The sequence below is a fragment of the Perna viridis genome, chromosome 2 (genome assembly GCF_037379345.1).
Source record: "Perna viridis isolate PV_CMFRI_1.1 ecotype Kerala chromosome 2, ASM3737934v1, whole genome shotgun sequence".
Lineage (NCBI taxonomy): Eukaryota > Metazoa > Mollusca > Bivalvia > Mytilida > Mytilidae > Perna > Perna viridis.
Window position 1 is genome coordinate 58,247,722 of NC_142446.1, and position 23,036 is coordinate 58,270,757.

Genomic DNA, 23,036 nt, shown 5'->3' on the forward strand with positions numbered 1-23,036 from the left:
TTTGATGTTATCTGGTCTTCTTAGATCACCCTAACCACTTGTCAAGACCATAATACTTGTTTATTGTATGAGGGGAAGATGAAATACATTTTGTAGTTGATTGTCATCATTGAAGTAAGGGATACAAATAGTTTTGATTAACTCTATTATTGAAATATATGATATTTTTAACACTATAATGAACTAGGTATAGAAGAAAAAATTACAGAAAAAAGGGAATGGTGATACCACATTTTTAGACTGTCTTTTTTAGATTAACTTTCATGGATTACATGTGTATCATTGGATTGGCTATCGTTTGGCTTTAAACAGAATTATTTTGTAGGTTGAAAAACAAGATGATAGTTCATTCATTTTCACCCTCTAGTATATTTTATCAGCTTTAAGCTAAAACAAAACATGATATTATTGTGCATATTAAAGAAAATCTGCTTTTGTCATATTTTCAAAGATCAGAAATTATATGTTGACCCTCTGAGTTATGAAATAATTGAGAAGTCCCTGCACTGAATGTCTTCAATATTTCATTCATTAAAGCAGTAAATTAGTGACAAGATCTTTTCATTAACATTGGAATGTCAGATTCATTCATAACATAAAATGATATTTCTATCTGCTTGGTGTTTACACATGCTTCTAATTAGTGCAAGTCTTAGTTGCATCTAAACAAATAAATAAATCCCATGTGTGCAATGCATTTACAGTGCAGCAAAGCAAAGCTTGGTTTCTCATTATCTTGTCGTGGACAGGAAGTATCTGATTTAGAGTACTTGACCACTGGCAATGGAATTTTAAGCCCCTGTAGAGAGGTTATTATGTTGATGATGTTGTCAACCAATTTTGACATTTTCATTGATAGGTAATTAAGCTAGGGTCAGTCGGTTTCCTGTTTGGTTCAGGGTTGGTTGTCATTGTGGTTTTATTTAAATCTGCAAGTGCTTGTTCACAATGATTGAAGTGTTTTCTAGAGCCTGGGTTACTTGGCTTTTGACAAAATTGCTTTTGACATGGACGAAATTTTCCCATGTTGGTATTGAAAATTTTTAAAAGAGCAAAATTAAATAAACTGCATACATGTACATGTATTTACAGTGAAGTATTTTTAACTGACTTTTACATGTATATTAGATGAACAATATTAGTATTGAATTCATGTAAATTGTCTTTTTCAAAAGGTGGCTAAAATTATAATAGAAATTACAAAAAGTGGGCTTGTCTTTTTTTTGTGTTTTAAATACAAGGTTAAGATATTGGGGTTACTAAACACTTGTAAAAAAAAGTAAATAAAAAAGCCTTATGATAGAAAATTTCACTCATAACAAAACATACTCAAATGACCTTTAATTCCGGTTTTGAAAAAGGAGATAAAATACAGAGCAATTTACAAAGCCACATGTTTTTCCTAGGCCTGACTTAAATTTATATCAGGGAATCCTGCCAAAATTCTATAATAGGCATTTTATCAAGGTCAATCCTATGATTGTATTTTCTGGGTTAATTTAAAATGCCTGATATGCTGATTTAGGATGCACTTCACTGTACAGATCTGCACTAATGTTTCTAGCAGGGATTCAATTTACAGTTTTGAGAGTTGAAGGTCATGGAATCTTTTTTATCAAAGGTCAACTCGCAGGAAATTAAGGTCACCGTTGATACATGTATAATGATATTAGCCAGTGAAAGGGGTTAAAGGACTCCAAAACTTTGATATCTGAGTCTCTTTTGGAGAAAAATATTCTGAATCTATCCTAAGGGTACATATAGTTTCTAAGCTGTCACTTTAAAAAAATGACTTTATAAAGTTATTTATAATTTATTAAATATTTAGTAGTAATGCAAAGTTGCTTTTTTTCCACACTTATTTTTCTGTGTCCATTTTGTGTCAACTTGCAAATATTTTAACATGTACATTTTATGTTATCCTATTAGCCCTTAATGAAGACATCTTAGACCTGGGATATCTGGTTTCTCTGTTTGGAAATAAAAAAGATTGATGAATTTGTACAACACAAAAATACCCACAGATGTTCTATGCAATGTAAATTTTTTACCATAAAAACTACTTAAACTCTTATCTTAACGAGAAAAGAAAATACTGATAAAGTGACATTTAAAAGCAAGACATCTGGAGTCAGGTCAGAGAAGTTGTTAAAAGTGCCAGCCTTGAGTGATTAAATGAAATGTATATCTAAATATTAATGAAACAAATCCCCTTTAAATGTGCCCCACACCTGGTAGAGGTCAACCACTTGTTGTCTGCCCTTTGGCGAACCTCATCAGAAAAAAGATGCTCCTCTGAAGGATGATTGTAATCTGACAGGAAGTTTGGGAGATTGTTTTTGTGTGTAGGCACTTCATGTCTGTTATCCTTGTGCGCCTGACATCTTTTTTCGATTCTTCTTTTCCCCCTTTTTTGATCTTTCACCTATAATTGGGAAGATGAGTACGAAAAAGCATTGTTCAGAAAATGGTTGAAAGTGGAGTGCTTTGCCGTGAATCTTTAACTTTTTTCTTTGTATATCTTTCTGTACTGGAATTTTAATTGGATGTTCTTCAGAGAATGCTTCATCCAGAACAATTATAGTGCGATCTTCCATTAACAAGAGGAAATCATACTGCACCGCTAATGCATATAGTTATTAGTTGTTTGAAGTCATAATGTTCAAAGATCTAATGATCAGAGAGTGCAGTTAGATCAATTGAAGAAGGCAAAATTTCAACATCTTGTTCATTTAATATTTTGATCAAATTATTCAATGGATTTTAGTCAAACTTTTGGTAATTGACAGCTCAAGGATTGCATGCAGAAGTGTTATTTCATAGAAAGGATACAAATTACATTTTATAGAGCAATGCCAGTTTCTTCAGAATTGGCCTTCATTCAATTTAACAAGCTATTGAGTATCAAGACTTGAAAATTACAATTTGAACACAAAATTGTGGATTAAATTGTGTGAGACTGAAATGGACTTTTCGCATGTCAAGGAGAAATCTTTATTTCGTAGCTAAAAACACACGTCAAAAAGGACATTAGAGTAATGACTTGTACTAATTCTGGTCATTTAAATTGGCAAGGAGCCGCATTTTAATAAGTTTAATGTTTTTCTTATTCATTAATTTTTTGAGGATAGAACATCAAGTTCTTTTCAGTTCATGAAGTGTGAGGGATTAAAATTGTGAAGTCAAAATAAGTTCTGATCAGTTATTTAAAAAGAAAATAGTCAAGGATTATAATCTATTCCTATAGGATACTAAAGCTTAAAGTAAAATCGAACTATAGGTTAAAAAACCATGAAGTGGAAACAATTAAAGTATTGTGTTATTCTAAAGAATTAATTTCGGATTAACGTTAAAAAATCAATGGAGAAAAAGAATGGTCAGAAATTCATTAAGCATGTGAAGGGACTTTTCAGCGAGAAGTGCAAATCCACGGGAAGCATTGAATTTGTTTTCCCTCCCCAGAAAAATGAAAGCTCAGATATGTGCTGGATTACTTATAATATGTCAAAAGTTGATCTGGGAAAAATTGGGGAATCTTCAACTATGCCAAAAATAAAGAAAAAATCTCGAAAATCAAACCCAGGTAAGGATCATTTCAACACTCCTTTTGTTTGCACAGAGGGGAGATTGATTGTAAATAAAATTTTCTTTCGGTGTTATTTTCGTAATTTTTTCTTGCGTGAAAGTAAATTTTGTGGTCAAGCATCTGTGATAATATGCCATATAAAAAGATGAAGTTTTCTGGGGAGGGGAGTATTTTTGTAAATAATTCTTGAACTCGAATTTCAAAAAAGTAGAAATAATTTAAGTAAATGTTTTGGTAAGTAATGAATAGGTATTAAAAATATTTTAGAAGATGTGAACAACATGTAAATCAAAAACTAATGAAAACTGGTGAGGAAAAGGGTTGATTCGGCTTTTTACCGGGGATGAGAATCATGCAATGACATCTTAAATCTTACTGAGTGATTTTAATAGTACTTCAGTGCAACAAAGTATACATCAGAGCCTAATGACAAGGAGAAGTTTTAGTAAATAAAAATACTGACATTTTTGTCTATGTAATATATTACAATTACTTCCCCTATCAAAGACAAAAGAAGTTAGCGTAAACAAGGAGAAGTTTTTTCTCATTTCTACCTCTAGATTAGGCCCTGTACATGTACATGTATAACTGAAATAATATTAATGTTCATGGGGTATCAATTTTCGTGGTTTTCAAGGTTTTGTCGAACCACAAAATTTTATTCCCAACAAAAAAGAAATTGCCATTCCTTTGTATAATAGATTTATTAAATCCATGAATTCTTTTGATTACCGCTATAACCTTGGTTCCTTTGATTGCTCTTTCAAAAACCTTCAAACTGATAATTTTTCCCTAAATCGCAAAAAATTGGTACCCACGAATAAAAGTACTTTCAGAGTAAGTTTTCTCACACACATGTTAATTGGGTCTGATATTAAGTTTTAGATGAATGGAATAAAATACTTAAAGCTGGGAATAACCATGTAAGTTGAAGCAGGTTTTAAAAAAAGAATTTGAAACTGTGCTAGATTAATGTATGATTTTCAAGTCTTTAAAATGAGTAAATTTTGAAATAATACTTAATTGGCAGTACTGTAAGGTTATAATGTACATGATGCATATAGTATATAAATGATGTTGGTTAGTTATAATACATGTACACTGTTTTGAAGTGTGTGTATTATGGTGCATCTAACTTTCCCAGTTTCATAATGAATTTATCTTCAAGAAAGTTGAAGAAATGTTCATAGTTGGGTCAATCTTGAATATATATTTGATATAGATGTATGTAAAAATGATTCTCTGATCTAAATAACAGAAATAATAGAAATTTTAGTTTGAATAATTGGCTAAAGATTGTGACATCCTGTTTGTTTCTGTGATCAAACAAGTGGTGAAATCCAGAGGTTTAATATTAATAGGAAGTGGAGCCATGGAGATCTGGTACTCATTACAAAAGGTTAAATAGTAGGTCAGACAAAATTGGCGCTTTTTTCCTCATGGGGAAATATTACAGTGGCTTTGATTTACTTACCCATTTCAAATTAGAGATCCTTAAGTTATTTTGGAAAATAAATTTATACTTCATTTGGCTACAAAATTTTTACTGTTTACAAATGAATCTGGCCAAAGACTGACTTTCATCTCTTCTTTTTTTTTTTTTCAATTTATACCTTTTTGACATGTGCAAATCCGCTTTTACTAACTGTTGGCTTTTGGCAATTGAATGAAGATGTGGACTTTTTGTCTACCCTATGGAGTTTGAGTAATAACTGATTCTTGAATGATCATGGAATGACATTTCTGTTAAACTTGTCCTATCGGGCAAGTAGTCCACAACATTTACTTGCCCGAAAATGATATTAGCTTGTTCCAAATAGTGTCTCTAATGACATTTCAAGAAATTTCAGTTGCCCTTCGAACAACTGTGATCTGAACTCCACTTGTCCAAAAGTCAGTTTTACTTGCCCTGGGCATACCTGATGATGGTTCAAGTTTTTTTTCCTCAGAGTAACTAAAGATGATTTCAATTCAAAGGTTAATAAGGGTATGAAGAACCCTCAGAATCAATTTCTATCTTTTACATGTACATGATATTTATTTTGAACAATGAATGTACATTTTTTGTACACCTTTTTAAATTTTATTGCCATCTTTTAACAATTTTTGTTGTATCAGATTGGCTACAGAGACTCACAGTTAAGTATTCTTTTATCCTTCAAGCATAGTTACGTGAAATCTTTGAATGTAGATTAATCCTTAGATCAGTCGGATGTAAACACCATTTTTGAACTTGATGAACCTACGAGAGTCATACTGGTTGAAATGGTTGATTGTATTTTTTCATGCATCTTTTTTTTTTAAATTGTGTGCAGGTGTTAGGCTGTTGACATTTGCTATTATCAGTTATTGTGCAAAATTATCAATGACTTTCACAGATGGGGAAAGCTTTCTAATTGTGCACCTCATAAAGATGGCTTTTTTTTCTGAGGGTAATTTGTTTGAACTGATAGAGGAAAAGGCCAATTTGAACATTTCTCCCAGGATTTTGCACCTTTTTATCTTGCATTGTAACTAGAGTTAAAGGGTAGTATGCTGACTCGGTTTTATTCTGTATGGACATAAATTCAGCGGAAATTAGCCATTAAAATTGCATGTAAACAAATCTTGTGTAATTTCAGAAAGCTAGTTTTATTTGAAAAATCAATTTGATGTGCAATTTTATGGATTATTATAGGCCTTTTTATCACATAGGCAAACATTGACTTGTGAACTATTTCAGAGAAAATGGTCAGATACAGTATTATTAGTATGAGTAAACATAAATGGGAGGGACAGATTAGTTAGATTGAGGACAGTTTTATAGGGATTTATTATTGAGAACAGAACTTGCCAATTGGAAAATGATGGGAGTAAAAAAATACTAATGAATTATCAAAACTTCGTATTTTAGCTGTTGCAAAATGCTTTACCTCCTGAGATTATAAAAAATTTTGAAAAGATAATTTAAACTGATCCCGTCTCAACCAAATCTGTATTAACCAAATATCTGTATGAACTATGGATGGTCATAAATTTTCCTGTTGTATCACTTCCTAATTTGTAAATTCAGAAATCCAAGCAGTTTAATCAAAACTTACAAAATCTTTAGTCCTAATGAGAGTTTACCATATACAAAGTTAATTCAGATCAAACTTGTAGTAAATATCAGAGAAAATGTTAAATATCAGAGCAGCCAGGAGCAGTAAAATTCAACATAGAAATATAATTCAAACATAGATGCAGGAGCACTTTTCTTCCAATATTTTCCACTCACTGTTGGGCCCACATGTGTACTAGTAAATTAAAATTTGGACCAGTGTATTTATTTACTAGCCCTTTTCTAGCATCTCAATAACTGAGATGTACAGTACAGAAAGAGACATACAATGACTGATCACCAACATAGTGGTGCACCACCCCTTTGGATCTGCATATGGTTCTTGTTGACATGTTATAAAAGTGGTCAACTTGATCAAAATGAGCCTCATGCTGACTTAATTTCTCCTTCTTAAGAAATAAATACATGTAAATGAAGAAATGGGAGATATAATTGAATCCTTAGATTCTATGATAGGAGTTTCCTCCCTTGACAAAATGGAAACATTACTACACTAGCACATTCTTAGTTTTGATCAGCTTTAATTTGTGCCAGTAATAACTTTCTCTAATTATTGAGAAAAAAAGATCAGATAAAAATTTTAGAAAAGAAGCATTGAACGTTTCTGTTCAGTATTAATACATGTGTTCTTGAATTCATGGCTAAAACACAAGTATCAATTCAGTTAAAATCTTGAGAGCACATGATAACGTGCACGTTCCAATATTATCATATTTCCTGTCAGAAATTTCATCTTTTTTGAAGCTACAAAAATTAAAACAATTTTCTATTATGCCTTGCCAATATCTGAAGTACCTAAAAACCGCATCTTATGCACGAAGATGTTTTATCCTTCAGAGTTATGAATTGTACAGGAAAGATACAAGTGGAATTTGATGGCATGCCATGTGAAAAATGTTTAGTATTTTATGAGCTATTAATTTCATGTCAAAATGGGGTGTAAACAATCAATTTCATGTTGGTTAGGGGGATTGTGTGCAAATATTATTTAATTGTTTTAGTGGACAGTTTGTTTAAAATGAAAAAATGGATACATCTTACAAAAACGGGGTAAATAGAAATCCAGGTACATGTATTAAATTTACAATATGTAGTAATGCAATACATGTATAATGTATCCTTTACTGTAAAAGAGCTTGATTTTATTTTTGTTTTAGACTTTTTTGTAGGGAGTGTTCTGTTTGTGTTTAAGACAAGAATTGACAAAAATTAGCATTGCAACTTGCAGATGATTAATAGTTTTATGTTTGTGTTTCAAAAGCATAGTGATATAACATCAGGAGAAGGGAACTATTTCAGTTTTTTAGTGAGCTATATCATCTAAGTCAGCGTACTTAATGGACCATATACATGTACATGCTACCTTCCTATTTCAGAAGAAACAGAAATGAAACATTGTATTGGGTAGAATGATTTGAACTTCATTATGTGATGTAATAATTTCCTTCTTGTCTATTTCAGAATGGCTAACCATGGCCAGACCAAGCAACAGAAGTAGTCTGCGAGAGAAACTTCAAGAGGAATTTTTATCTTGTAAGATATGCTTGGAACCATATCTTAGACCTAAGGCTCTTCCTTGTCTCCATAGCTTCTGTGAAAACTGTCTCAAGGACTATGTACGTCGGCACCCTGGTGAACGTCCAGGGCACTTTCCATGTCCAATGTGCAGAAAGGACACTAAAATACCCCTCGGTGGTGTGACAGAATTTCAGGATAACTTTTTCCTTTTAAGCTTAAGTGACACTCTTGAGGAAGATGATGTTGACACTTGGAACTTAAATCATTCTGGGAGTTTTAACCATGGGAATAATAATGATCACTTCTCTCCACCAAAATGTACAGCACCATTAACACCACAGGAACAGTACTTAAGATCACATGAGTAAGTATTCAAACAAGGTTTTAAACAGTAGTACTTTTCAGGGTAACTTTTCGGGACTAAAGGCTTAAACATTGGTACACGAAACAAGTATTTTACATAAATGATGAAGAAATAAAGACTTCAATCTTAAAGAAATTAAGTTCCATTTGAACTTACAAATATTTAAATTATACTCCATCTAAATGATGTACAAAACGTTTACAAAAATGTAAATTATACTCCATCTCATTGATGTACAAAACGTTTACTTTTTGCATTAGTTGACCTTAATTTTTTTCTATGACAGATTTTTTCGGAGAAATACCAATCTAGGTTGGTAGGCCATGTAAAAAAGTTTTGATGAGGCAAATATCTTTATTCAATTTTGATAAAATGAAAATGATTAATGGGTATTAAACTAGCACATGATACTAACAACTATATATCACCAGTCCTGCTGTGTCTCTTAAGTCAATCAAATTCCTAAAAAGATAAATCAATGTATCTGTTTCATTAGTTCAATTACTCCTGAGAGACCTGTGGTTACTGTGTCTGTCTGGTATTGGAATGGAATGTCAGGTTGATCTCAGACTCTGGTGGGAAAATTGGTTGGATGGTGGAATGTAAATGAATGATAATGAAGTTAATTTACTCCTAGATTACTCTTAAGTAAAAGTTTATGTCCCAAATTAGCACTCCAATAAGGCTAGCATTTTGTGTACTAATATATTTTTACATGTTTGTTCATACATGTATGTATTTGAGGGAACTTTTATTTGATTTTTTAGGAGAGGGACGGGTGGGGTATAGAAAACATTCCTGAAATAAAAAAGCTGAATTGTCATATTAATACAAATATCTTTTTTTTTAGTTTATATTAAAAACACACACATACAGAATAAAAATAGAGGCAGGACTTATATTTTCTCAAATGAGAAAGGCAGGTTGGAAATTTTCATCCTACTCCCCTCTCCCCTTCCCCTCACCCAACACACACATATAAATCAACGGGTTGCTTCCTAATCTACATATTTATATGTATGTAAGAATTTACACTAGGAACAAGCAGTTATGTACCATTCTGTGTAAGAATCAGGCAATGAGTGTCTCTCCATTTGGTATTTTGCCTCAATCATATTCAAATACATCTAGAAAACAGCTATAAAGCTATTTAAATTAATCCTGAAGCATTGGTGACATAGATATTTTTTGACTGCTTATGTAAGGAAAAAGTTTGGGAAAATTTTCCCGCCATTTTTCCATAGTGCATTTCAACTCAATTTGACCTATCAGTATCTTAAAAAGGCAAACTTTACAAACAGTTGATAGTACCATATTTTGGTGTGTATAGTGCATGTTTATGTATTGTGCGAAGTGCAGTTTTGAAGGTCTAAACGTGTGAAAAAAGTTTTTTAGACTTAGGTTGCAGTAAAATTTTGTAAGACAAAAAAAATTGATATTTTGCACTTGATCCGTCAATTTATTTACTGTGATGCAGTATTTCCTATGAAAATGTGAAGGAAAGAAACTTCTATGCAGACTAAAACATCATGTAAACATCAGTAGCTACATAAATTGGATAATTTCAATTTTGAGGCATGATAAAATTGGCACAGGATGTATGAAATGGCTTGTAAAACAAAATCAAAAGTCAGGAAAATCAAACATTTCCGGTTTTGGTTGTAACTCAAATTTCACAATTTTTCATTTAAAAACATACTTTTAAGAAAGAAAATTGTAAGAAACAATCAAATAAGTATCAGAATAATCATTTTCAGCTGTAAAAGCATTTGATAAGGAGGGTTCGACAAAAAAGGAATTGGCTACTTTTTGGTTTTTAGTTGTTTCATATTAATTTTTAACCATGCTTTACAAAAAGGAAATATTGTACAACCTATGTTTGAAACATGTTATTTAGTCATTTGAACATGATTTGAAGAAAATATCACTAAAAATTTAATACTTAAAGATGTATTTGGTGATAAGATAAAATTTCTTTCAGTAACATTTCACTTCCGGTTTGTTTGTTTACATTATGCAATGTCTTTTCACCTACCAAAATCTTTGATTATGTGGCCAATTCTTATGTATTGATGTATAATACACACCCCCATGTTCTGAAAATGATTTCTATGTAAAAATGTGTGCATAATACACACCAAAATACGGTAATTTCTTGAGGTCATGAGGTCTAAATACTTGGATACTGCAATAAATCTCTGTGTATTTTTTCTTCATGTGCCACAACTTATACACATTTTGCCTGATTCTTAGAATGCGAAGTACTTAAAATGATTTACAAAAATGTTTATTCTCGCTTTAAACTCACACGTACATGTAACAAGAAATTGCTTCAGTGTTCAAACAAATTGTAATTTATAACAAAAATGTCAAACTGATACATGTACATGCAAATCAGATTTTGTCATTGAGTGTAATGACTTGCTATATCAGGATGTTGTCCTTTTAACAAAGGAAATAAAATCACTGCTTGAACTCAAAAATATGATTATTCTTTATTTAATAAACCTATTGGGGGCTTTAATGTATTGACAAGTGTTAAGGGAAAATATTTTAATTTTGTGGAATGTGATTGTTGGAAAACCACAACTGTTCAGTGGTTTATGTAAAAAGTGGTCTATGATTAATATCTTAAAAAATGTTTTTCTGTCACCTTCTAGTAATTGTTACTGTTTTAAAAATTGTAGTATTCTCCATTTCTTGACTGGATCGGATAAAAAATAAGTTTTTTACATCGATCAGAAGCATTAGCCTCCTGAGGATGAAAACGGCTTGCCAATAGGTTAATGTATAACAAGTAACAGGTGCCTGAGTCTGTTCTGTACTTATTAGCTTTTCATGTACCTGATTAAAATTCCGATCTCTATCTATTCACAGCCATAGTCAGGTTGATCTAAACAGGTCAGAGTGTAATCTCACTCCTTTCTTTAAATCAATATTGAGTAGAAAAGTGGAATTGAGTTTTGCAATATTTACAGTGCTCAATTTGTGTTGCATCAGAATGAAACTGTATAGAGTAGATGAATTATTGGTAATTTTGTGTAAAAATTTAATTAAAAATCATCTAGATCTGAGATATTTAAATAACAATGGTATAATGTGTTGTGAGACCTACTTGAAGTTTCATGAAATAATTTGATACTATGAAACACTCCATGTAATTTTGATTTGTAGAATTGTCAAGTTAAATACATGTACTGGTTCATGTACCTAGTAAGTGGTTTTTGGTACTTCCTTTCTTAAGATTAAGAAATCTCTAGTCTTTGCCCAACATTTTTTTTTGTAAACATTTTGCCAACAAAAGCTCTTTTGCTCTTGAAACATCCATCTATCAGAGTAAAAAGTCTGGCTGCAATCCATATGACCATGATCAGTAAGTCTTCGGCCGATGCTGTAATAATATTCAATGTATATAAGACTATTTCTACCAAATGACTGTATTTTATTACTTGTAAGAAGTTGTTGATGTTGTTTTAATTGTTTTAATTGAATTTTTAATTTTTTTTAATTCTGATGACAAAAACAAAAACAAAACTCATATGAAGTGAGAAAAAAAGTGAAAATCTACAAATCAAGAACATTTATAAGTTCATTAACGACTTGCCAAGTAGACTTTAAACACAGGATTTGTTGAATTGATGAAACTATTTGGCACACTTTAAATCAAGAGAAATGTATTGGCACCGATTCATCCAGAATAATGTTGGTGCCAAAAGCCATTGATCATCTCCATCTTCTGGAGTGGCTGAAAACTTGATCAGTTTCCAAGTGATGTAAATTGGATTACAACCAGTTTTGTGGTTGGCTTGGGTAATTGTTTACATTGAGGTTCTTACCAAACAATCTACATCTTTTCAAAACCTTAATGATTGATCTCCTTGTAATGGTATTTGGACAGTTGGTTGTTGTTATGCCCACCAAAAAAGTGGCTGGAGTATTCAAATTTTAGTCTATGTGTCTGTTAACATTGACTTAGTCTATCATCCTGCAGTAAGATTTAGGTCTATAAAGTTTTTTTTTTCTAATTTTCATGTACATGTTGCTCACATTGTCATAAATTTGCACAGACTGTTTATTTTGGTATGAAGCTACAGTAAAAAAATTAACTATTCTAATCTGTGAGGTCAAATGGAAAGTACCAAACATTGTACAAGTACATGTTCAAAAAATGTAGTAAATTAACTACTGGTAAACTAAATGATAAATAAATGTGCATTTTAATGTACATATAATACAGTCTAATTTACTATATATGGTTATCACAAATTACATGGTTAAAATGTAAATAACCTTCAGCTTCAGCGCCCAATAAATACCAATCATTATTGTGGACATTATTATTATTTTTTCAGTTGGTACTTTGGTAAGGTGAGCCGGCATGCCTCTGAAGAATGGTTGTTGTCACCTGGTTATCCGAAAGGTACATTCCTCATCAGACAGGGTGAAGCTGCACCAGGTGAGCAATTAAAATGTTACCTGTATCTGATCTTTACTTGGATGCAATAACATTGAATTTGTGACTGACTGGTAGCTAAATAAAGAGCAAAGAGAAAAACATTCAGAAGGCCTTGTTCAAAAGGGGGGAGGGACATCTAGTCCTTTCCAATTCTAACAAGTATATTTCTGGCTGCGTACAATTATAGCATGTTCTTGGGAGGGGGAATCTGGTTGCATACAATTCTAGCATGTTCAAGGGAGGTGGAATCTGCTTGCATTTTATTCTAGCATGTTCAAAAGGAGGGGAATCTGGTTGCATACAATTCTAGCATGTTCAAGGATGGGGGATGCTCTAGCATCTTATAAATTAGCATAACATTATTGTTTGACTATACATACTGTCATACATGTGAACTGCTGCAGAGCTTTCATAGGTAAACGAATACATAGAGGTGAACAAGGAACACAACAATGTATAAATCTAAATTGCCTCTTTCTATGAAAGAAAGCTAACAAAGTTTTAAGGTTTGAGTTTGAAAACAAAAAATTCAGTTGGCACGCACAAAGATTAAAAAACCTTGGTAATCTGAACATATTTACAAGTATCACACATGAATGGAATAACAAGAGTTAAGGGCTTTAAGAAAAAAAGTGGTTTTTACAGGCAAACTTATCTACATACAATATATGTATTTCTACTTTTCAGATACCTACACATTATCTGTTCGAGACTGTGATGAGCTACGAGGCTTCTTAGTCAAACATTACAAAATTTACAAAGAATCTAACAATGATGGTTTACCCTGTCTGGAATATTTTTATATAACACAGAAAAGACGCTTCCGGTCTTTACAAGACTTAGTTACTCATTATACAGGTGAGTAAACAAAATGTTGCAATATTGACAGTGAAATGTCAAAGTATTGACACTAAAATGTTAATGTGCAGTTCAGTATGGGCTGTGTTTGACCAGGTGCAAAGTCAACTACTTAAGATTGTCAATGCATAAGTTATATTGGTAGTTTAGAATGCTGAAAGTATGCTTCAGTTTTATTGATTTCTTTGGTTCTCTGAATTTTTGTCCCACTCTTTTAGATGCTATAAAATTTATTAAGAAACAACTATTCATGTGTCTTTTTGTACCACAACGATAAAATTGTTCTCATAAGTAAGAAATTAAGCATTGCCCCCCAAAAAAAAAGTAATTCAAAATGTCACGGTTGTGAACAAAAGCAGAAAAAGAAAACCTTTAATTTGATGTGGCTTAAGGGAATGCAAATTTGTTACAAATTTGTTTCGTTTTGATGTGTTAGGTCTTTAAATTTTAATTGAAATTTGGTACAGAATATTAATTTTTATGGTAGATTAAATTTTGAATTTTTTTTTTCTCACTATTTTTGTATTTGTTAATGTGTTTGATATTTTCAGTCTTTTTTTCATTTGTAATGTATTTGTAGTCTCTGTTGAATTTACTAATTTATAATCAGTAATTCATTATGTGGTTTTAACAGCTTTTGTTAAAGAGATTTGCTTGTAAATTTGATTTTTTGCAAACGATATTCATATTTGGTATATAAGTTTTTGTTTATGATTTTCACTCCATCTTTTTAATTAAATTCTTGTTTAATGGTTACTTAAAAGTCCATTTGCCATTATTTCACATATTCAAACTTGCATCTTTGTAATAAATTCTCCACCAGATAAAAAGAGAATGAAGTCAGTCAAGTTTCTCAGTAACCAAACCTGTCCTAAGTGATCTTTCGAAGGAGGGCAAAATCATAATTTAGTTTAAATAGAAGACACTACATAGGGACATTTTAGTCAAAGTCTTTTAATTGAAATATACTTAATGAAAATTTACCAAATCAGTAAAAAGTTGCTAATTTTAGATCACCCATCTTGATTGAGAAGATAAGCCCGTGAGTTTTTTATAGTCCACTACTTGTGTCATTATGTAATTTCAAGTAGTTTAAAAGATCATACATGTACATGTATTTAGAAGATGTTTATTGTATGCTTGACATTGCACTTGATTCCAAGTTTATAAATACTTTCAATGAGTACATGTCATGTCACTTAGGACTTTTGATAAATGAAGGCATGGGTTCAGAAGTTCAATTCAGATTTTATACATATGGGAGGAAGCAGCTTTGGACAACTCTTTTAAATATCACAAACAAACTTTTTTTTAACTTTTTTTTTCCAAGTTCAACATACATATTACAATTACAATCAAAATACAAATTAGTATTGTAATATTGTTGATAAATATAAATACACTGTAGTTGGTTTTTTTTATTATAATAATATAGAATAATATATATGGAGAAAAAGAAATAAAATAAAGAATTGAAAAATTTGGAAAGAAATAAAAAATATCAAATCAGGATGTTTTATAATTTACACTTTTAAATCCTGTGAAAAATGTGTATATTCAAGTGAATAAAAATCTAGCTGTATACACAATTTCTTATTATATTTACTTTAACTGTGATTGTGTCAGTAATGCTTTATATCAGATCTGGCGAAATCATTTTAAAAAAAAAACAAGAACTTAAGCCAGAATCATTGCTCTGATCCAATTTAAATTTGCCTAGATTCAGATGCCATCTTTAAACTGAAAGTTCTGGTTGAGGTGTGTTTAATTAAAAAAATGTACCGGACATCTAGTTCAGAAATCACGCAACTTTTACCGGACTGGTGGCTAAAAGTACTGGTCATATCCGACGGTCCGACAAACTTCACCATTACTGTTATATGGATTTCATAGAACATCAAATGTTTGTTGTTGTTTTGATCTGACAAACTTAAGTATTTTGTTTAAAGGTATAAATGTGTCTTAAAGATACATTCTCATATTTACGAAGATGCAGTTACATTTGTAGATCAGTGATTTGTATGGCATCATTTGACTGTACAGGCAAACTGTGCCTTTATGAAAAACGGTAGAATTTTTCCAACTATAAATGTATTTATTTTCTGAAATTACTGTGAAACCTGTGTAAACAAGATGCCTTTTAACCCTTACCATGCGGGAACCATATATATATATATACATGGGCTGCTTTCCGATTTTTGGATTATGGCAATTTTATTTTTAACTTTGGAAACCACAATTTGATTTCATGTGCAAGCAGAATGAATGTGCTTTGGAATTAGGTTATTTTATACAGAGTTTGATCAAAAATAAGGACTTGACAAGAGGTCATGAGTTAAGAAGGCAAAAAAAAGATGTGTTTTTTTTAGGGGTAGGGCTCAATTCTTAGCTTTTAACAACAGCAGAATGGATCCATAGTGTTTCATTTCACCTGGTTTCTATAGAATAATGATGTATCTCACCATTCCCATTATGTCAACCCCATATACTAACCACTTTTGATTTTAGGCCAATCAATCTTAGGCCAAAAATTGCAAAAAACTTAATTTTTTTCTCATGAGTGACCCCGCTGGAGACCCCTGACCTTCCACTTATGACTGTAATGAACAATTTTTGGCTTAAATGACCATCAGAGGGAACAAGCTTTGGAAAAATTGCACTTTGGACGCTGTCTTACTCCTGGTGAAAAATGACAAAAAATCTCCAAAAATGACCTTTTTCAGGCAACATACCCATTTTCCTGCACATTTAAGTTTACTTGTCCTGACTATTCTTTATTTTACAATTTATTTACTTCCAATTTTGCTGATTTCCAATTACATGTTGTTCCTAGTAAAATCATCTCTGCTGAATACAAATTTAAATGCATTTTGAACCCTGGTAAATTTAAAACATTGTTAAGTCCAAAAGACATTCAGTTTAGATAGATTTTACTGTATATTATTATTTATTGGGGAAAAAAAACATTCTTGACTTTTTCAAATTAAAAAATGAAATTCTCCTCATTGTAAAATATACCACATAATTGCGGGATATTATCTGGATGCCAGATCAACCTACACATTTTCTCAAAAATACCTCCTCATTAATTGATTACATACATGTACTTAAGGTTCTGGTTATAATTTTTGGCACTGTTGGCAGCTTGTTAGATAAATGAGGTTAATGAACGACTTACAACCCATTCTGTTGTAACTTATGAATTGATGTACCTTGTTGAATGAGAGGAGGCTAGAGGAAGTGTAATAAACATTTATATGGCTTTTGTTATTTTACTATTGGTGGTGTTGTACTTCTAGCTGGAGGTTAAAAATTACATTGTACAGAGATCTGGGACCCTCAATTTCTGATATGGGACCATTGAAATTTTTTTTTATTAAGGTCCTGGATCTGTCATACTTCTCATTTACTTTTATTGGGGACCTTCCATTTACATGTAAGATTCCAAAAAGTGCAAGACCTTTCACTCTTGAAAGTCAATTTTGAACCCCCTGCATTTAGAAAGCCCATCTAATGTAGCAGGATACATGTATCTCAATGAAAGAGAACTGATAGGAGCATTACAGACTTCCTTATCAACATTTATCAGTCACTTCTTCTCACACACTGATCTTAAATGTTATATCTTTTCTGATTTCAGAGTCCCCTGATGGTTTATGTTGTAAGCTGTTACAGCCCTGCATGAAACCTCGGTCATTATTATGGGCATTTGAACGAGGCAAAAATGATGAGTATGCTACGGAAAGGGAATCTATAGTCCTCATTAAAAAACTGGGTAGTGGACAGTTTGCTGAGGTTTGGTTAGGTAAGATGTAGTATATCACTGGATAATTAAGAAATAATTCATGGAGGGGATAGATTAGTTCTCATTTTAACTTGGGTATGGCATTTATATTTGATTATTTAACACCGAGTGACAGGGAGGTGTTAAATGAGAATATAAATGCCAAACCCATGTTAAAATGAGTACAAATCTACCCCTGGAAGGAATTATTTCTTTTCTAATATGACAAATACAGCAATTTTTGTGACAAAAATTTCCCTAGCGTATACAAAATAAGGGCTGTTTCATTTAACCTCCCCCGTATGGAAGTTGGATTAATTAAGAAATAAACAACATCCAAGTAAACCATCTATTAAATAAGTATCAGTATAGTATTAGATAACCTCTCAGCCATTAAATCATTGGGTAAATGTTTTTAAATGAGTGTTTTGTCACGAAGCCACAGCGAAAGAAACGAGACAGTGCGCAGGTGCTAAAGGTGGGGTTGTACCGACATACACTGTTTGACGATATGGAGATGTCATATTAGAAATAATCAGGGTAGGAAACTCACTCAAATTCTAGCCAGTCCTGAATACAATTTTTCAATATATTTACTATATGGCTATATAAATTTTTGCTAAAATTAGCCTGCCCTGCCAAAAAATAGCCAGTCGTTGGCTAGCGGGCAGGCTACTATTTCTAACTCTGAAATAGTAGTTGTATACATTGCATAATGTAAAATTACTGTCAGAATGGTAACTGTATGGTATTTTAGGATTCTGAGGCATCAGTTGTAGAATTGAGTTTAATGACAACACATAATCTATAATGATGACGACAAGTCTTCAAATACTATATGGTTTCTCCATTCAAATACAACATTAGATGTTGAGGAACATTTATGGATGAAATCGGTCTCCTTATTTTCATGAAAATTGATGTTTGAGTCACAGCAAACTTTTATACGCTCAATAAAAGTGTACAACCTAAAGTTTAATTGCCTACATTTAAAACATATCTGTACTGCACATTTAAGTCATAATCACAGGTCAAAATAGCTGGTTTCCTTAAAGTTTACGAAACCAGGAAATTAATTACCAATTTTACATGAAATAAAAGTATCTGCACCAATGTAGATCCATGTAATACCTTGATATTCTGAAAAATTTTTGTCTGTTTTATCAGAATTCCTGAAGATTTGTTGGGTCTACTTTGGCGCAGGAATCACAAATTTGGAGGAAAAAAAAGATTTATTTTGTATCAAATTTTAGCTGTTTTTGCAGAAAACCTGAGTTTTAAACTATGTTTGACTTGTCATTACTCAATAAAAAATCAAAAAAATTTTAATATGATAATGTAAAACATTAAGACCCTAACGAAAATGCTGATTGGTAACATTCGATTACCATGTCTAGTAGAGGGCCAAAAACACTTCAAGTGTACCTCATCCTTTGTTTGTGGAAATAATGATTAAATATTCTTAAGAAATAATTGTGCTTGTGTAAAAAATTTGAGATTGCAATATTGAAGTTTACAGTATTGATAGTTCATGGTTTTTCTTACGACAAATGTCAAAAATTAGAACCTTTTATTAGTCTAAAAATGACAAAATTGATGTCATAAATTCATGAAACAATTCTTGAATTTGATGTAGAATATAAGTAAGTAAGGAAACAATAAGCAAGAACCGATGCTGCTATGGAGACCACCTTGGAAGATATTGCATTTGGTTTTTTTTTTAATGAAGCATGGCTGTTTCTAGAAAGAGGGTTACTGTGTCACTGTGTCTGTCAGTTTGACAATGAAAGTAACCAAAGCCTTCTCAAACTTATTTTTAGATACAATAAGAATTATGTTGCACAGAAGCAATTCTTTTATACTGATTAAGTTTTTAAATTAATTACTGTTTGACTTGTACAGACATTGATAGATAGTCTAAACATCATTTCTTTTATTGTTTTTTCAGGTTCATGGCATAGTTCTCGTCAAGTGGCCATTAAAATTCAAAAGCGAGATACAGTAACGACGTCGGCATTTCTCGACGAGAGCCAAATTTTAAAGACTCTACAGCATCCTAATGTGATAAAGCTATTAGCTGTTTCTAGTGAAAATGATCCAATCTATATTTTGACTGAATATATGCCAAATGGACGATTGTCTATGTATTTACGAGAGGGAAAAGGGAAAGATCTGTCAGTTAATCAATTGTTATGGATTGCAGCACAGGTTAGTGGTTATGCAATAGTAGATTACAGTGGCACTAGGTAGAAAAAATAGTGGCAGGCTTTGTCAAAAGAGTGGGAAAAAGAAGCACAAGGAATGTTAATGGCAGTAGATAAGTAGTGCTTGCAGAAAACAGCTTTACAGGGACCCTGCAGCTAATGCTTCTAAAATTTTGGGAGGACTTTTACCAATTCTCTCATGCTTTGTTAAAAAATACTATATGTTTTGCCATTTAGGCCTTTGAAGTGTAAGCATAATTTTAAGCTATTTCTTGTAGTCCTTGCTTCTGTATAACCGTGAAAAAGAAAGCACCTTGTCAATTCAGGTCTTGAGGAAAAAATACAGGATTTGTCTGGTAGCTATTTACACACTGTATTCAGAACTGAAGGAAGGAATGGAAACATGGATGTTTGTTCATAAATGAAAAACACCTGATCATTTGTCCTGGAAACAGTAAAAACTTTTCTAAACCAGTATTTACTATTTTTCTGAGACTAAGAAGTAGATTTTTGAAAAATTCTGAAAATTGATCAGAGATTTGTTGAGTTTGTCATTGTTTTTCATGTCTTTGTGTTTACCCATGATTCTGTATCACCATTTTTATCCATTGCAGATAGCTGAGGGTATGACGTATATGGAAAAAGAAAAATTTATTCATCGGAATCTTGGTGCAAGAAATATATTGGTAGGGGAAGGGAACATTGTAAAAATAGCTGGATTTGGTATGACAAAAGTTAGTGATGATCCTGATTTCAATTTCAGAAGAGGTGAGTGGTGTATTTTAATCACAGCTATAATGAATAGCTGCAGTTAAAGGTGTTTAAAGTTTCATAACTTAAGAAAAAAAACTAAAATGTATTGACTCAGGGGAATTGTTTATAATAAATTTATTTAAAACAAATGGCATTTTTCACACATGGCCTTTGTGGTCTTGTGGTAGCATGCTCACATAAACTGTGAGAAGTCGTAGGTTTGCTCCCAGGTCAAGTGGCACCAAAGATTTAAAAATTATCAATTAGTTCCCCTTTGCTAAGCACCAGGCAACTCATTGGCTTTAAATCATTTGTACGAGTTAGATACCATGCTTACCTTATGTCCTACAGGCTGTTGCTTCTGTGAGCTAGCGCATCAAATTTGAATACAGGTATTTCTGTGAGCCATCACATGAAAATGGGAGGTTGGGTAGCCATAAAACCTGGTTGAACCCGCCATTTCAATTTGAAATCCCTGTACCAAGTCAGAAACATAGTGGCTTTTTTCAATTTTCCAGTTTATTTTCAATATGCATTATTTGATAAGGCCTTACACTTTGTGGTTATGAGTTTTTAACTCACCCAGCCGTCGTCGTTGTTAACAATTATACAAAACTCTTCTCATCTGAAACTACTTGACTAATTAGAATCAAACTTGGTATGAATGTTCCTTGGGGTATCCTGCATAGAATTGATGTGGGGATTTTTGATTCGTCGAAAAACATGGTCACTGTTACTAAAAATAGAACATGGGGGTCAGACAGTAGTTTTTCAAGTATATCTCCTAAACCGTTAGGTTTAGCTAAATTCTGACAGGGTAAAAGTGTTTAGCTTGATGAGACCCATCTCTGGTTAAATTTTGGTTTCAATCCATTTAGCCATGTTGGAGTTATTGCCCTTTTTCAACTATTTTTGCTATTTTCAATGTTATTTCTTTCAATAATCTTCTCCTCTGACACTACTTGACCAATTGTAACCAAAATTGGTATGAATGTTCCTTTGGGTATACTGCATAGAACTGATGTGGGGATTTTTGATTCAACGTAAAACATGGCCGCTGTTACTAAAAATAGAACATAGGGCTCAGACAGTAGTTTTTCACATACATCTCCTAAACCATTAGGTGTAGATAAATTCTGACAGGGTAAAAGAGTTCAGCATGATGAGATTCATCTCTGGTCAAATTTTGGTTTTCATCTGTTAAGCCATGTTGGAGTTATTGCCCTTTTTTTAATGATTTTTGCTATTTTTAATGTTACTTAATGGGTTATTTAACAACAATCAATCAATCATAATTTGAATACATGTATTTCTATCAGGTCTGAAGATGGCAATCAAGTGGATGGCTCCAGAAGTATTACTTTGTAACAAGTACAGTACCAAAGCAGACGTGTGGTCCTATGGCATCGTATTAATTGAAATATTTACCTACGGCAAGGAACCTTATTCAGGTACATGTAAATTTTGTTTTAAAGAAAATTCAATAATTACCTTGTTTGTATAGAAAAACAGTAGTAAATATTGGCAAAAAAATACTGAATTGTCAGTAGTGAGATTTTTCAGATATATCAAAATCTAAAAACTTGGTCTGAACAGGAACATAGGAAACAAAGGTTATCTATATACATGATGTAGCAAACCAAATCAAATAGATAATACATAAAAACAAGGAAGTGAAGGAAATAATACGACACACAAAAAAAAAACAAAAGTACTAGCAATATAAACTAACAAAAATCCGGAAGTGAAATTAGGTGCTCTTGAAGGGTAAGCATGTCCCTTTCTGAAGCGGCACCAATTATATTGCACTTGAATATAATAGAGTTATAGTCAGCAATAATATGCAGCTCGCCATGTAGTATTGAAGCATCAAAGTGATTCTCATGGGTGATATTCTGTTAAAAGCATTCATAACTGATGTTATTCTGTAATATCAGAATATTCAGAAAGTCATACAAAAGTTTATCACTTGAAATTGTAATATTTAATACTGTGAAAGTACTCTTCGTGGATACCAATTTTGTGAAGTATGTGGCGGAGTTAAATAATTTGTGAGTGATCAACCCTCCCCCTTACCTGGGACAGTGGTGTGAAAATAATCAATAATAATAAAAACAAAAACAAAAACTAAAACAAAAAAAAACCAATATAACATTGATTGATTGATTAAGTCATTAAAGATGCTAAGATGTGGATAACAGAACTAGTTTGAAAAAGTGTGAATGCTGAAATGATTGAAATGTCTTTATGCTTGAAATGTGACTATCATAAAACATCGTAGTCTGAAATTTAAGGTTTGTTTGTTTGTTTTTTGGGGTTTAACGTCCGAGCAGCAATATTTCTGCTATATTCAGACGAGAAATTTAAGGAGAGAGACCTATGGTAAGGGACATAACTCTTGAAATCAGTGATA

The 23,036-nt window shown here is 32.0% G+C and overlaps 1 protein-coding gene across 8 annotated transcripts in view; it reads left to right on the forward strand.

Annotated features, from left to right (window-relative positions):
* LOC148626233 (tyrosine-protein kinase Fyn-like) overlaps positions 1-23,036 on the forward strand; it is a 54,009-nt gene that overhangs the window by 24,892 nt on the left and 6,081 nt on the right. For 4 of the 8 annotated variants that reach the window (XM_088570067.1, XM_088570068.1, XM_088570071.1 and 1 more), the window contains 7 exons: positions 8,148-8,568; positions 12,921-13,024; positions 13,712-13,882; positions 17,523-17,687; positions 19,615-19,874; positions 20,485-20,638; positions 21,943-22,074. In XM_088570067.1, the coding sequence (XP_088426193.1) occupies positions 8,148-8,568; positions 12,921-13,024; positions 13,712-13,882; positions 17,523-17,687; positions 19,615-19,874; positions 20,485-20,638; positions 21,943-22,074 (1,407 nt within the window). Of the gene's footprint in view, positions 1-2,350; positions 3,584-7,526; positions 7,583-7,624; positions 7,753-8,147; positions 8,569-12,920; positions 13,025-13,711; positions 13,883-17,522; positions 17,688-19,614; positions 19,875-20,484; positions 20,639-21,942; positions 22,075-23,036 lie in introns of those variants that run through there. The other 4 variants (XM_088570066.1, XM_088570074.1, XM_088570070.1 and 1 more) reach the window with 4 other exon arrangements.